Source organism: Calonectris borealis, chromosome 9 (genome assembly GCF_964195595.1).
Source record: "Calonectris borealis chromosome 9, bCalBor7.hap1.2, whole genome shotgun sequence".
NCBI classification, from domain to species: domain Eukaryota; kingdom Metazoa; phylum Chordata; class Aves; order Procellariiformes; family Procellariidae; genus Calonectris; species Calonectris borealis.
The window spans coordinates 10,605,497-10,619,752 of NC_134320.1; the positions used below are offsets into that span (position 1 = coordinate 10,605,497).

At 39.9% G+C, this 14,256-nt stretch overlaps 1 protein-coding gene across 1 annotated transcript in view; it reads left to right on the top strand.

Annotated features, from left to right (window-relative positions):
* Positions 1–14,017, top strand: part of NYAP2 (neuronal tyrosine-phosphorylated phosphoinositide-3-kinase adaptor 2) — a 152,643-nt gene extending 138,626 nt beyond the window's left edge. The window contains exon 8 of the mRNA XM_075157627.1: positions 13,790–14,017. Coding sequence (XP_075013728.1) covers positions 13,790–14,017 — 228 coding nt within the window. The remainder of the gene's footprint in view (positions 1–13,789) is intronic.
* The last annotated feature ends 239 nt before the right edge of the window (positions 14,018–14,256 follow it).

Consider the following 14,256-nt stretch of genomic DNA (forward strand, 5'->3'; position numbering starts at 1 on the left):
CGGGTTTGTAGAATGTAATATGACATACATAGAAACTAGTAACTAATATTTCCAATAAAAGACGCAGGTCAATGAGATGGGGAGATAAACGCCTTGAAAGTCTTACGGCGTCATTCAACAAGTGTTCCTAAGCTGTAACTCTTGCAGCTTATAAAACACTGAATCAGTGAGATCACTGTCCTGTCCTGCCTACAACAAGAAACTAAAAATTATTTGGAAGTTCTTCGTCTCATTTTTAGCTGCTCTTACAGCATTGTACACAGTTCTACCAAAAATAGATAACAACTTACAGTAATACTAAACAAATATATAAGGTAATTTATGTGAAATAATTTTAGTCCAAACATCAGTAAGTTGCCTAAAAAGGAATTTAATTTGGTAGCATTCCTTCCTCTTCAGGGAATCTCTCTTTAAGGCATTTCTCATAAATTTACTTATTCTCTTCTAAAACTTGTAAATTCACTTCAAAACTTGTTCTGAGACTTTTGTGTGCAAACAATTACTTTAGTCACATTAAGAAGGATGCAGTACCAGAACAATAGCAATTGCTAAGTTTATTTCAAATGGTCTTGCAACCACTATTGAAGACATTGTGCCTTGGTTAAAAAAAAATTCAAAAAAAACCCCAGAAGCATGCAATTTCCTTTTTTTTCCCCCCTTTTCTGTGTGTATTTATGTTTAACTCAGGGCAAGAATTTTGTAATATTCGTAAAGGAAAAAATAGAAATAAAAGTGGCATGAATTCATGAAAGCATGGGTTTATATATAGTCATTCTCTGTAAATGAACCAAACATTCTGTATTCTAGGTAGAACAACCTTATTTGTCTGCTCATATGCATTTCAGTTACCTCCATGCACTCCCACTTGTCTTACCTTTTTTGTATATGAACTGAATGTATTGTACCATGTTTCTGTTCGAACCTTGTGTGCCTGATGCATAAAACACGACACGGAACAGCAAGGTCTTCCCCACCGTCTGCATTAAGTCATAAACCATCCAAGCTTTGTTCTCATGGTTGTCACCATTTCACCAGAATCTTTCGGTGTTTGTATAGCCTTATACAGTATATTGCACTTACTGTACCTGTATAGTATCTTGTCTGTATACTGTATGCACATAAATATGTATATTCACTCATGTATGTATGTATAGTATGTTTATATATCTCTGTATATGTATGTGTGTTTGTTCATAGTCTTTCACTAGAAATGTGTGGCTATTCATATACATTATGTGTATGCCAATTATAAAAAAGTATGAATGCCAGCACCCACTTTTGATAACCTACTTTTATTCTCATTTTGTCTTGTTAAACAATGAAAATAAAAATGTCATGTATTTTAAATGAGAACTTTAAAAGATTATTATTTTTACTAATTTTAAGGTTCTTCAGAAAAATTATTTGAACAGATCCAAAATTGCAAAGATATTTGTGTTTCTCATGACCGTTTTCTGTGGTTGAAAAATGTTTGGTAACAGCCCGCACTGTGCAGTTTTGTTTCTTTGTACTTTACGCTGGTCAAGTGCTTCTAGGTTTAGAAATGCCCTTAAGCAGCTGGACTCTGATGCTGCAAATGCCAAGTCAGACTTGCAATAAACCTAGGGGGTGACCCATGACATCTTGCACATATAAATACTGGATATAGAAGGGCCTTAGGCTAGAAAGAAAAGTTTCTCCAGTGCAGGTGAGCCTTAGGAATGGGTGAAAATATCATACTTTATGAGTTGATTTTATGGGAATGTTACAGACGCTATTTGTCAGACCTCTTACGCTTTGCAGTCCACAGTAACATATAATTGCCAATTGATTAGGCGTTTATTAAGACACCTAACAATCATTTATTAGCCCTTTGTAAAATTATTCTTAATCACTACACAACTGTATGTAGGCTCAGTTATCTGGCCTTGAGGCAGCAAAGCATTGGCTTACCTTAAATAGCAAAATATCCCTGTAAATCAAGGGGACAACCGATACATACTTTCCAGTTGAGCATGTGTTTAAGTTATTCAATGAATTGGAGCTTCAGTGATAATCATCTCTGTTTCTCTATGAGACCTAGGAGTGATAAATTTGCTTTCTTTACAGTTAATTTTATCGTTGTATTAGCTTGTCCAGCCAGACCAGTCTCAGTGCGTAGTAAGTTACTGCAGCAGAGTGGCAGCAGCTACTCAGAAAAATCTCAGAAGACAGATCTTTATGCAGGAAATACTAAGGAACTTGTAGGATGACAGAGCCACTGCTAGGAAGAGCCTTCACCCCAACTAAAATCGCGTAATAGAAAATCCTTTTCATTTTTTAATTTAAAGTTGCAGGGTTAAATTCTGACCTCGCTCACGTCAACAGCAAATTCCCATTTCACTCATAAGCTATAACTGGAATGTCCAAGGAATACTTTTCCTCAACAAAAAATAGGATGGGGAAAGGATAGATTCCACTAACGGAGCTCGGTGTTTATGGGACAACGGCCTGATCTTAAGCCTTTGCAAGTCAGTGGCAATTAGTGGACTCTTGGGTTCACTTGGCCCATCTCTTTTTTTACAGTCTGGAAAAGCACATTTACTATCTGGGGTTTATAATTACAATTGTATGATTCACAACAGGAAAGAATAAAAGTGAGAAAATACAATAACAATATGCATTTTTAAAATTAATATTGGTCAGATAATGGCTCTTGCTTGATTTCAGCGCCAAACTTTAAAACACAAACATAATCAGAGAAAAACAGCACTTTTTGCTGGTTGACAATTTGTTTGCTTATGTTACAGGTGATACGTGTGTATAGGTTAACATGAAGCTGAATGTTTCATTTGCCATGCATTGTCATTAACCATTCCTTTTAAGATCGATATTTAAATTTCCTCCCTGCTCTGGAGATCTGAACTTGAATTCAACCCATGCTGCTGTCGTAGGCTAAGTCGAGTTTGCCTGGTCACTCCATGCGTGGGAGCCTGCGAGCAAAGCCCTGGTTCAGCAGACTGGTGCTTGGTTCAGCAGACTGGTGCTTGTGGTTTGGTGCGTTGCAGTCTTCTCAGTGAGTTCATGCTGAATCAGTGTCACACGCTGTATCAGCCAGTGCCATCCTTTTGGAGATTGCCTTTTAAACAGAAAACCAGAAACAAGGTACACGGAACTGCTGCACCCAATGAATCCCATCATCTAAGGCATGCGGATGCCAGTCTTAGTTTCTTGCCTGTATCTCAGCTATTCTGTGTGTCAGGAAATCACGTCTGTATTAGATTTGGGTACTATATTGTTTAGCAATTCCTGATATAAATGAAATTGCATGATGTTGCTGTGAGGGTAGAGCAGATGTGGTATCTCATACTAAGGCAGGTTCTTACATGTTTGGATTCTTTAGAAACTCTCAGTACAGTTTATAACACCAGTAACTGTTCATTAACTGCATTTCAAACTGGAGTTAGAAATTAATCGTAAATGGAGATCTCTGTCTTTTAATCATGTTTTTATGCATTGTTAAAAAGGAAGATGTGACTACCTACAAGAATATGATCATCTCTGTACATTCAGTGTTGTTTTCAGTCATGCTTTCCTAAACTTCTTCCCCCATACAATCAGTATAATACTTGAGAAATGGCATTTCATCTAAGAAAATGATCATTGGCTCAATTTCACCACCAAAAAAGGAGAAATGTAAGAGCATATTTCAAAATTTCTCATCTGTAAAGCAACTTCACAGTCTGTAACTGAGATATTTGTGTATTTAGATCACCTGCTACAAAACAAGAGGAATTGAAGGCACCAGTCCTTTCAGTGCTGAGGCATTCTCCCTCCATATATTATTTGGATAATTTTTTTTTGTTTTTTAATTTGAAAATTATTCGTGTGACCATTTTCTTGAAAATGCTAAAGAAATATCAAGACTTAGGGGCTTTGCTGGTAACCTGGTGTGGTAAGGTTTTTCAGCGATCACAGCAATAAAGGTTAGTTAAATCTTGAGTTCTAGTACTGACTTCAATAGGAAGAGTCCTGAAGCTCATGTATGTGTTTTTAGCTTGGAAAAAAATGAGGTCCTATAAAATGAGGAAACTAATGGAGTTTGTGTGTCCCCACTTGTCACATTTTTGTAACTTGAGGATTGGCCTCGATGTCTACTTTCTGGTAGGTCTTGTTTCGACTCATTTTCATTCTTCCATATTCAATTTTTGGGTCCTTCTTGGCCTCTGGTGGGTGACCAGAAGCAATATCTAGAGCATGCACCCTGCTGCCTTCAGCTCCCTCATACATGAGAGCTTTTGCAGTCCACAGGGGTTGGATCCGGAGGAGGAAAGGGTCTTGCCCACCAGCAGCTCTCCCTGCTCCATGCCACCTCTTAACGCAAAGGGGGACGGGCTGTTCATCCTAGTATGAGATTTAGAATCTGGCAGTTTTTCAAAACTACCATGATTTAGAGTAAGAAACACTAATTACAGGTGTGTTGTACTGCGGATGTGGTTACTCAGTCATAGGCAGGGCCAGCTGTAGTGGTCATTGAGGTCACTGCCTCAAACTATCCTGCTGTTTTAAGGTTGGTTCCTGAGCAGTTAAGGCACACACGCAACGGAGCAGCAACCTCCAGCAAGAGGAAGAGGTGGGGAGACAGGGTTAGTAACCTCTCAAGGAAATCCAGGACATTACAGTGTTACCCTGCAGATGCTGTACTGCCAAATGCAGTTAGCAGATCTCTGTATCACTGAACTATAGCAAAGTATTCTGTCCTTTGTCCCTCCTGTGATCGACCTAATACAGTATTGAATTTTCCTTTCTATTTTACAGTGAACAACAGGATGTATCATGGTGGGTTGCTTGCGTTCTGCATTTATTGCTTAGCAAAGGCATAGATTAAGCTTTGATTTTTCATGAGTGATCTCAATAGGAATGCACTTTGTGATGATCTACTGCATAAATGAGATGCATGAGACAATTTTACACAATATCCCTAATATGAGTTACTTTACAGGCTCTTATTTTAAACATACTAGCATTTACAGGATGTGTTAACTAACAGTAGATCAAGCAGTACATTTCAGACAGTTGTTTGGTGTTAAAAAAAAAAAAGCTTAGATAGAAGAATACATGTTTCCAAATAAGATGATAATACAAGGTCAGGAAGATCTATAGCTAGACTGATTGCCAGTATAAAAACAGAAAGCAGGACAGTGAATTTATCATTAAAGTTTGCTTTATTGATAGCCTCAGCAATAATCTGAGGGTTACCGGAAAAGTCGAGGCATAGGAGTATGTGCAGGGCTGGTTCTGTATAAAGTAACTGTGACATTTAGTAATAGGAAGCAATGAATCATGAAACTGGAGGTCTGGAATCAGAGGTGCTGAAGGTTTACTAACCATTTGCTAATTTAATTTTATGCTAAGTATTAATTGCTCATAATCTTGAATCTTTGGGAATTCCTGGAGTTCCAAAGATACTTATCAGTTGTTTTTAAGTGGTGGATTAGTCAGGCCGTAGAGCACAAGACAATGTAATAAGTCTTTTAGTGATTCCTGTGTTTGAAAAAAGATGTCCAACGATACTGCATCATATAATTACATTAAGTGGTAGAACAGTTTTTACAGAGACTCTAGTTTTCATTTTTTCTGTAGTAGTATCATTTGTAAGGAAACATATTTCCAGAAGTTTAGAAATTTAGAATAATGTAAATCAAAACATCAAACACAGCAATTCAAATGTTACAATAGCTCTAAAATGTGATGCATGTACAGTTTCGTAAGTTGAAATAGCAGGTGTCAGTGAATTTTTTTAATATTAAACATACAGGCTAAGATTGCAAAATGCTCCTTCCCACTCAACTATTTTGTCAAAATTAAGATTAGTGTGCTGGGGGAATTCTTTTCCAAATGCTTAGAGGGAAAATAGAGATGTTACTTGTGTCCCTTAAAAAGAAGACTTTGTGACAGGCCGGAAAGGGTAGTTTGTGTAGCGTTTGGCACGTTGCGTGTGCTTGTGCTTGTGATGCGAGTATGTGAATGCATGGGATCATTCTAATGTGGTTGCTAGCATCGTAGAACACCTTCTAGAAGACACCTCAGTCACTTCTAGAGAAGAATTGGCAGTTATGTTATCCAGTGTCCCTGGGGAGCGTTACCATGCACTACGAATTGCATGGAGAGTGTCTGCTTTCACAGCTCACCTTGCACATCCTGCGTGTTCCTGAACATACTGTTACTTTTAATCACCTTTGTATTAATAATCAATTGTTGTTTTGAATTTAACAGTAACAGGAGAACGGGTTAGCAGTACAGAGTTAAATGAACGACTAACTATCCTGGGCCAAATTACGCTGTCTCTCATGTCAATATTATTCCAGAGTACCTCTGTCAGAGAGAAAGAAAGGACTGCAGATTTAGCCTGTAGTTCTACCCTCACTTACCACCTTTTGCAGCCATTGGAAGTAACAACATTCAACTGCAGTGCAATGGTTATAGCTAAAGAAATGGTTAGCAAAAGAAATCTTGTCCAACGTAATTTTCCAAGTGCTCTTCTGAAGGCTTTTTAAATCATTTGAGGGTTTTTTTACTATTTGTTTGAACAAACTGTAGTCAAATTCTTGGACCCATGAAGTCAGCCGGTGCATTCCTGTTGGCTTCAAATGGGTGAGGATCTCGCTGCTCAGATTTTCTGAAACTTGATTCTGGCTGAACTGCTGCCTTGGACAACTCCCCTTTTGCGAACATGTGCTAAGAGGACCTCCATGTCAAGCTAAGAGTATCAGATAGCAGATCATGAAGTAACTGTTGCTACTTAACATAGCCCTCCACCACTTGCACCCGTGGCACACGACTGCCTTCTAGGAGTGGGATTTCACACCCTCCCGAGTGGAAATACCTTACCCGGCCAGATGGCTGGGACCCATCTGCACCAGAGAAAGTGCCGTCAAGAGTTTCAGTGGCAAAGAGAGTTTGGAAACCCCTGTCTGAGAACAGGCAAGAGAGAGGGAGTACCTTTTCCTCCCAGAGGATGGTAAGTGGCTTTCAGAAAGCCTTTCTTCTTCACTTACTGTAGCCTGCCAAAACAAACCAGCATGCTTGGCTCTGCTGAATGATGTGTACCACTGCACACAGACTGCACTGTTAGAGATCGCTTTGTTTACAGATCCAGGAGACATTTCTAATAATCTCCTCCAAATGTTGCTGATATTTTTTGTTTCATTATATTTTGCGTTGGTTTGTTATATCACTTTGTCATAGCCTCACGTCAGCTGTTGGGCTTTCGTTTTATCTGTGATATGCAGTTGTCACAAAGAAAAGGGTGTTTGTACGTGACATCCATGATCACATACGTGTGATGTGGTTTTCCCCATCCTTCTTGTAAATGAAGAGTCAGCCCCTCTGCCCATCCAGCAGGAGAGGGAGACACTCACAAGGGCCAGAAGAGAACAGCATCTTCCTCAGCCCCATAACCTCTACAATTTCAGCACAGTAAGAGGGAACCTATAGTACTAGGAAAAAATTAGGGAAGCACCACTGAATCGTGGAGCGCTCTTATGGCCCAGAGCTTCCAATTTCACCTCAAACAAATCAGCAGCATTAAAAATAGGCAAACCAAGAATTTACGAGCCAAGTTGTTATGAGGAGAAACAGCTGAATGGGATATGGTGTTGTCTCATGTAAAATATAGTGGAAAATATTTTTTTACGTCATCGAAAGTTCATACAGCACAAAAAATCCCCCAACTCATAGAAGTGTCCAGAGCATGAAATATCGGGTGGTCAATGCAAATGTTAGAAAAGCTTCCTCAAAAATGAGTTAAAATTGGCAGCATTTTCTAACTTTGTGACTAGTAATAGAGCTGCCTAGAATATTTCAAATATTTCTTCTCCCCCATGGCATTTTTAGCAGCACATATTTTCACAGGCACTCCTGTGAAAATTACGGTGCACCTTTCAATGATAGGTTTCCTGAAACGCCTCTCAGCACCGGGAATTAGCATGACTTTGTCCTACCTACACTTCACCCCTCTGGCCTGACTTTGAGGGAGCAGAATCGCTCCCGGCACTTGCTCTTCTCTTGTCCCGGCACAGGCAGGAGCGCAGGGCGCCTGCCTGCCCCGTGTGCGGAGCGCGTCATTAAAGGTACATGGGGCTTGGTTTGAGACAAGAGGATATGAGTGGGACTTATGTAGCACATATGTCTTTTTACCAGGAGAGAGCATTATCTACCTATGTATTTGTGTAGCTATTTATCTGTTACACATAAGCAAGTAAAATTTATCACGCCTAAGAGAGTCCCAGGCCTGGTGCTGAGGATTTTTCACTCTGTATTTTCAGTCCTGCTCCCAGATTTTTCTTTTCACACCCCTCGTGTTTTTCATTTGGAAAGGCTATGCTACATGGGATCGTTTGGTTTGTATATAACTTAGAGGTATTGCCATATTTTTTTCAGTAGCATACATGTGTTCAGTAACTTAGACAGACCTGCTTGTGCACTGTACTGATGCACTTCACTGGTGCTCCTTATGGTGAAAGTCCAGTTCCTGAAGGGCCAGAAGGTCTTATCTTATATTGTGAATAGTCACCAACAAAAAGATACAAGATGTTTGCTACACCTGGTGACCACAGCTAGCAGGTGTGCAGGTGTGCAGAGTTGTATCCGTCACCTGCTTAATCGTATTGTTGGAGAATATTTTCTTCTTTTTCCATCTGTAACTATTACTCTCTTTGCCAAACCAAACTATCCTGCTTAGTTAAGAACAGGGAAAGAACTATGTTCATTTACATTTCTTTTTCTTGCTTTAAACACTCACATTTTGAGCACTTTTGTGAATCTGCTGGTGCAGGCTGCCACAGCACAGCGCGGGCTGGAGCTGCGCCGGCATCATTCTGTGGGCAGCGGTGGGGGTGCCCGGGGCCGGGGCAGAGCCCGTGCCAGGGCAATAGAAAACAGAAATAGTCTGCTGTGACACCAGGGGGTTCCTGGCAGCGTGAGTCATTGTCTCTTCCCCAAAGCCTGTTTTGAGTTTTCCCTGGGTTTATGAGCTTTTCTCAGTAAATTCTGATGTGGCAGAGAGCTACAGCGTGTACTGACCTCTGGCCCCAGGTCCTGTCCTCTAAGAGCGATTGAACTGTAGATGTTCTGCCTGTCAAACCCCTGCTCCAAGACAGTTCTGTGATCTAGCTCAGGGCAATCTAATTTAAGCAATACATATGTTTGTAAGCCATCAGGACTGCTACTTACCTTTCTGGAATAATTCAAAATTTCAGTCCTGTGAGGTAAGAAGAAATGAAGACAGGCCTACTGCTAATGGAGGCACCTGCGCACAATAATATACTGGTTGCGCTTTGCAGAGAAGGGAACTAGTTTTTCTAGTTTGTTTCTCAGATCTTCATAAAGCTTTAAAATACTCACCAGAAGAGATATTTTTTTACTTAGAAAGATTTTCTTAGACAAAACATTTTGCATTGTTTTGAGGATATGTAGAGTTGTTGGTTTTTCTTAGTTGAAAGCGGTTTTATAATACTACTTCTTGTTCCATAGAACATAGAACCTGCGAGTATGTAACAGATCTTAATAAAATTCACTTCCAATGTTTTGGGAATAAAAATATCAGAAAAATAAGGGCAGATAGTAAAAGTAAGGTGGCAAGATAGGCTGGTTTCTCCTAAGGCCTTTCAAGAAAGCTGGTGATTAAAACTGTATAGAAGAATTCAGTTTTGAATAGTGGAAGAAGTTTCTTACTTTTTGTTGTTGATGTTCAAGTTTTGACCAAGCATTTGCTTTAAAGAAGATTTTTGAAAAAAACTAGAGAATAATGAATAATCAAAGGGTTAGTGTGTTTACCAGGAATTCGTGAGACATCCTCATTTACACTTGTGCTCAGTCACGATCAGGTGAGAGAATTTATCCAACAACTCTACGTTCCTGTACGGCTTCTACACACCTGGTTATCACACATCTTTTACTGCCTGCTTAGGAGCAAGGATTTGAGCCTACCTCCAACACCTCCTAGGTGAATGTCCAAAGTTCTGGGCCTTTGGCTGGTGTTTTCCTTCACTCTCTTGCTCTGATTTTGAAAAAAGATTATGTCTTAGACCCCAGATAATTTAATGAGTAAAAATTCCATCAAAACAAAAATTGATGTGCAATCAGCAAATTTTATAATTCAAAGGAGATTATGTGACATAGCACCTGATACACATCGTGGAGTCTCCACGAGATCCCTCCTTACAATCCTAACATTACCTGCTGGCTCTTTCTTCCCTTTTCAGTAAGAACAGGCTTTGGGCCAAGACTCTTGGTCAAAACCAACTTTGCTTCTCCTGTGCTGTGTCTCGTTGGCTGTTACCTCCAGTGCTGATGCGTTTTTGTGCCTGTCTGCCTACATCCACATCTGCAGCCAAGCTCTGACATGCTGCAGTATGTGTACTGTTCTTCACGTGCAATGGGATCTTTCAGGAACGGGAGAGCTGTGTGACTGTATAATGTTATGAATGCTCTACTTTTTTCCATAAATTAAGTTTTAACATCATTATTTTTTGTGCCTCTCACACTGAACAAATCCCTTGTTATGATATAGCAGGGATATTAACAACCTGGAGCATGACCAGAGGAGCAGGCTGAAGCCAGAAAGGAGGCAGGATATGAAAAAAATTAGTACTGGAACTAAGCGTGAGCGCCATCAGTTCAATCACAGGAAGGATTAGGCCTAAGTCCGCAGCGTTAAACACATTAGCTTTAAACAACTCAGTAGCCCTACTGAAGTCTTTGAGGGTTACTGCTGTGATTAAACAGCTGGGTTGAGTGCTGGCTTGTGAGCCTTAGCGCCTGTAATTTGTCTAGGACACCCTGAAAATTTAGTTAATGCTCTTTGGGATTTTGTATTAGCAACATGGTTATTGTCATATCTGTAGTTCATTGACCTACAAGCTGGTGATTTCCTCTTAGGTCTGTCTTGCAACTTCAAGAGGCATGCACCCTTGTTCAGTACATTTTTATTTTGTGCACATTAATACTAGAACTGGCCAAAACTATCAAATAAAGCCCTTTAACATTTGTTCTCACTTTTAAGCTTTTTCCCCCAAGCCTTTCAACATCATATGTGTTCACTTAGTCTATTTTAGCAAATGGCTTTGCACATACCAGTTCTGCACGTTCATGCTGCACATACCATTACCTGAATGTAGTTACAGGAGAGGAACGTACCATGTGGATGGTACATTTGAGAAGATGCTGGTGTGAAGGACTTAGGCATCAAACAGAAATAACATTAAGAAAATCACAAGTAGTCTTGAAAATCTGTGTCTGGGAAAGTGGAAAAACTCAAATTCTTCATAATAATTATTCACTAACTGCAACGCAGTATGGTGGCCATTATAAAAAAGGGTTTTGGAGCTGCCTACACTCGGGTTTATTTTAGGGGCTGTTTTGCAGGGGGTGGCAGAGTGTCTGTGTAACTGATACATTCTGCAACACCATTTCTATCTTTGGGAAGTTGCAACTGGTATTTTAGAGCTTAGCATGTCAAAATCCTGCTTCAGTCCCCTTGAATCCCATGAAGGAGATTAGCGACCAGAAGACACTGTGTTGGCAACGGCACTGCATGTAGTACAGGGGCGAGAGTGGGGGTGACGTGGATGTAACACCCTCACAGTGACTGTTGTACGTGCTGCGGATGGTGCTTGTGATGCATGGTGACCGGAGCACGCAGCGTACCTTAAGAATTTGGTATTGGCACGTGCTCTGTTTACTTACATGATGGGTTATAAACGAGAAGGTGTTTCCCGATGCCTAAAAGAGGAAACCCACACTCAAGCACCGTTGTCATCAAATCTAGCCCAGAAGCTGGTGTGCAGCTGTGTGTTGTGAATGTTTCTTGTCATGAACTGTGTGCAGACTGTGTCCCTGTCCTGCCCCACGTAGGAGGACACAGCCAAAATGAAGACACTGCTGCGTAAGTACTAACCCGTCACTGATGAGTAGAGTGGCAGGAAATCTGCCTCAGGTAGAGCCTCGTCCAAAGACCTGCGAAGTCGAGCCGAGGGGCGGGGAGGAGTATCTCTGGTTCAGTCGGTGAGTTTTGGACCAGGCCTGGGCACCCAAAGAGAGAAAGTCTCACGGCCGTGGCGGATGACATGCCTCGTACCTGCCTGCACCGCAGTAAACGTTAGATCGTTCCTGAAATGAAAAATAAATATTCGATTAGGAAAAGCAGGCACAGCAGGCTTCCAGATGACTTTTAGCTGAGCCATTCAGGAGGGGACACTGCAGATACGTTACCTGTGTAATTCTAAATTCGTAAGAATATTCCAGAACAAAACTCATATTGTGGTTTAAACTTCTTCTACTCAAAGTACTATCTAACGTATAAGGTAAGCATGGTTTTGTTTCAGTATAAAGAAAGGTAATTCTGTCTGAAGTTCTTTTATCCTGTGTCACCCCTTAAAAACTTTTTTTTTACAAAGACACTTGAAAAAATACGCACATTTCTGTGTTCTGTTTATTTTTCTGCTCACGTTTATTCCTTTTGCTTTGTTTCCTGCTATGAATCTGAACATTTTCTCTATCTACTTATCAATAAATGCTAAATACGCTTCAAGCTGACCACAAAAACTACCGAGATCAATGGAAGTTTCTGTACTGGCTTCTAAGAAGACCAGTCCCTGGTTCTAGAAACCTGGTGTATGCACACGCTTGGCATTCTAAGATTTGTGAACGAAAGGCATCTGCATTATTAAATGTACTCAAATACTCTTAATAATAAACATACATTTCCTTCATGAATCATAAAACGTTGCCAAAGCATTACTGTACATGTGCATTTTCATGACAAGATCGGAGATGTACTTGGACAGCCCCTGCGAATGTATGGCGTGCGTTTACTTACATGCAAATCCTTAATTTATGACTACTGTGGAAAATAAATGTTGGGAGACTCACGGCATCACTTCAAATTTGCAAAGTAAGTGTTGAGAGGAAGTTTTCTGATTTGCAGGTATACAGTGTGTCATCCAAATACAATGAGCCCTTTCAGGGGAGTTTAGTCTTAGCAATTTCGGTTCCAATCAAAAGCCTTTGAAGACACACACATTTTCAATCATGTGAGCACCCCACTGAACTCAAATGAAGCCACATTCTCAGGCTTCAGAGGGGCTGTGACATGTACTTACAACTAAACATATGCTAACCTCCTTTTTTGGATCAGGATCATGTTTTCAAATATTCTACATGCATGAAAACATGGAGTTTCTAAACTCTTGGTGCCTTCCAGTTAATGAAATATCATCACAGAATAGGATAGGTTAATCCATATAATTTGCATGGAGTTCATTAAATCATTTTAAAAAAATTAAACACAGAGTTATATTTAGCTTGATACTCAGAAGTGTTAACACCATGCTTTTAATGTGACAGATTGGATTTGGAAAGCAATATAAAACACGGGTTTCAGTGTATAGAATTTTTTATTTCCACAACTTAAGGATGTTGTTAAGATCCATGTGCCTTTTTAAGATCTGTTCCATCATTTAAAATCCAACCAGTGCTAGTTTGCTGAAAACATTTATCTTTATTAGCTTTCAGTGCTCTGGAGAAGTTAAAACGGGATCTTTTATTACCCTTTTTTTTCTTAAAGTAGTAGTTAGAAGTAAAGGCTGACTTTTTTTCTGTTGTTGGCATGAAGATTTTTTGTTCATCAAACAAAGTAGTGTTTCAAGTAAGAGTAGCGTTAACCTTGCAAAGAAACAACATATTCAATCTGTGACCAAATAGTTATTTGTGTGCTTTTTTTCTTCTGTCTTTTCCTTCTTTTCTTTCTCCCCCTGCCCCCCCCCAATAGGTGACATGCATGCAGTGGTTGCAAGGGGACCATACGATGCTGGATATGATTGAGAAAAAACGTTGCCTCTGCAAAGAAATAAAAGCTCGACAGAAATCAGAAAAAGGACTCTGCAAACAGGACAGCATGCCTATTTTGCCGAGTTGGAAAAAGAATACCGGGACCAAGAAATACAGCCCTCCTCCTTATTCCAAACAACAAACTGTTTTCTGGGACACTGCAATTTGACAGGCGTGTGGAGGATGCCCTCTCCACTGTGTTGCACCGTGCACAGGTAGCCTGCTTTCTTAATCAGGCAAAGGCTCTAAACTAAGACTTACCTGCAGGTGGTGAACTTCCTAGGAAAAAAACACACCGATACAGTGCTCACCTGTCAATCAAGAACGAGATTTAAGTTTCCGACTGGATTAAGGCATACATATTTATCCAGGATTTTTTTGGATCCAGAAGATATAAAAATGTAAATA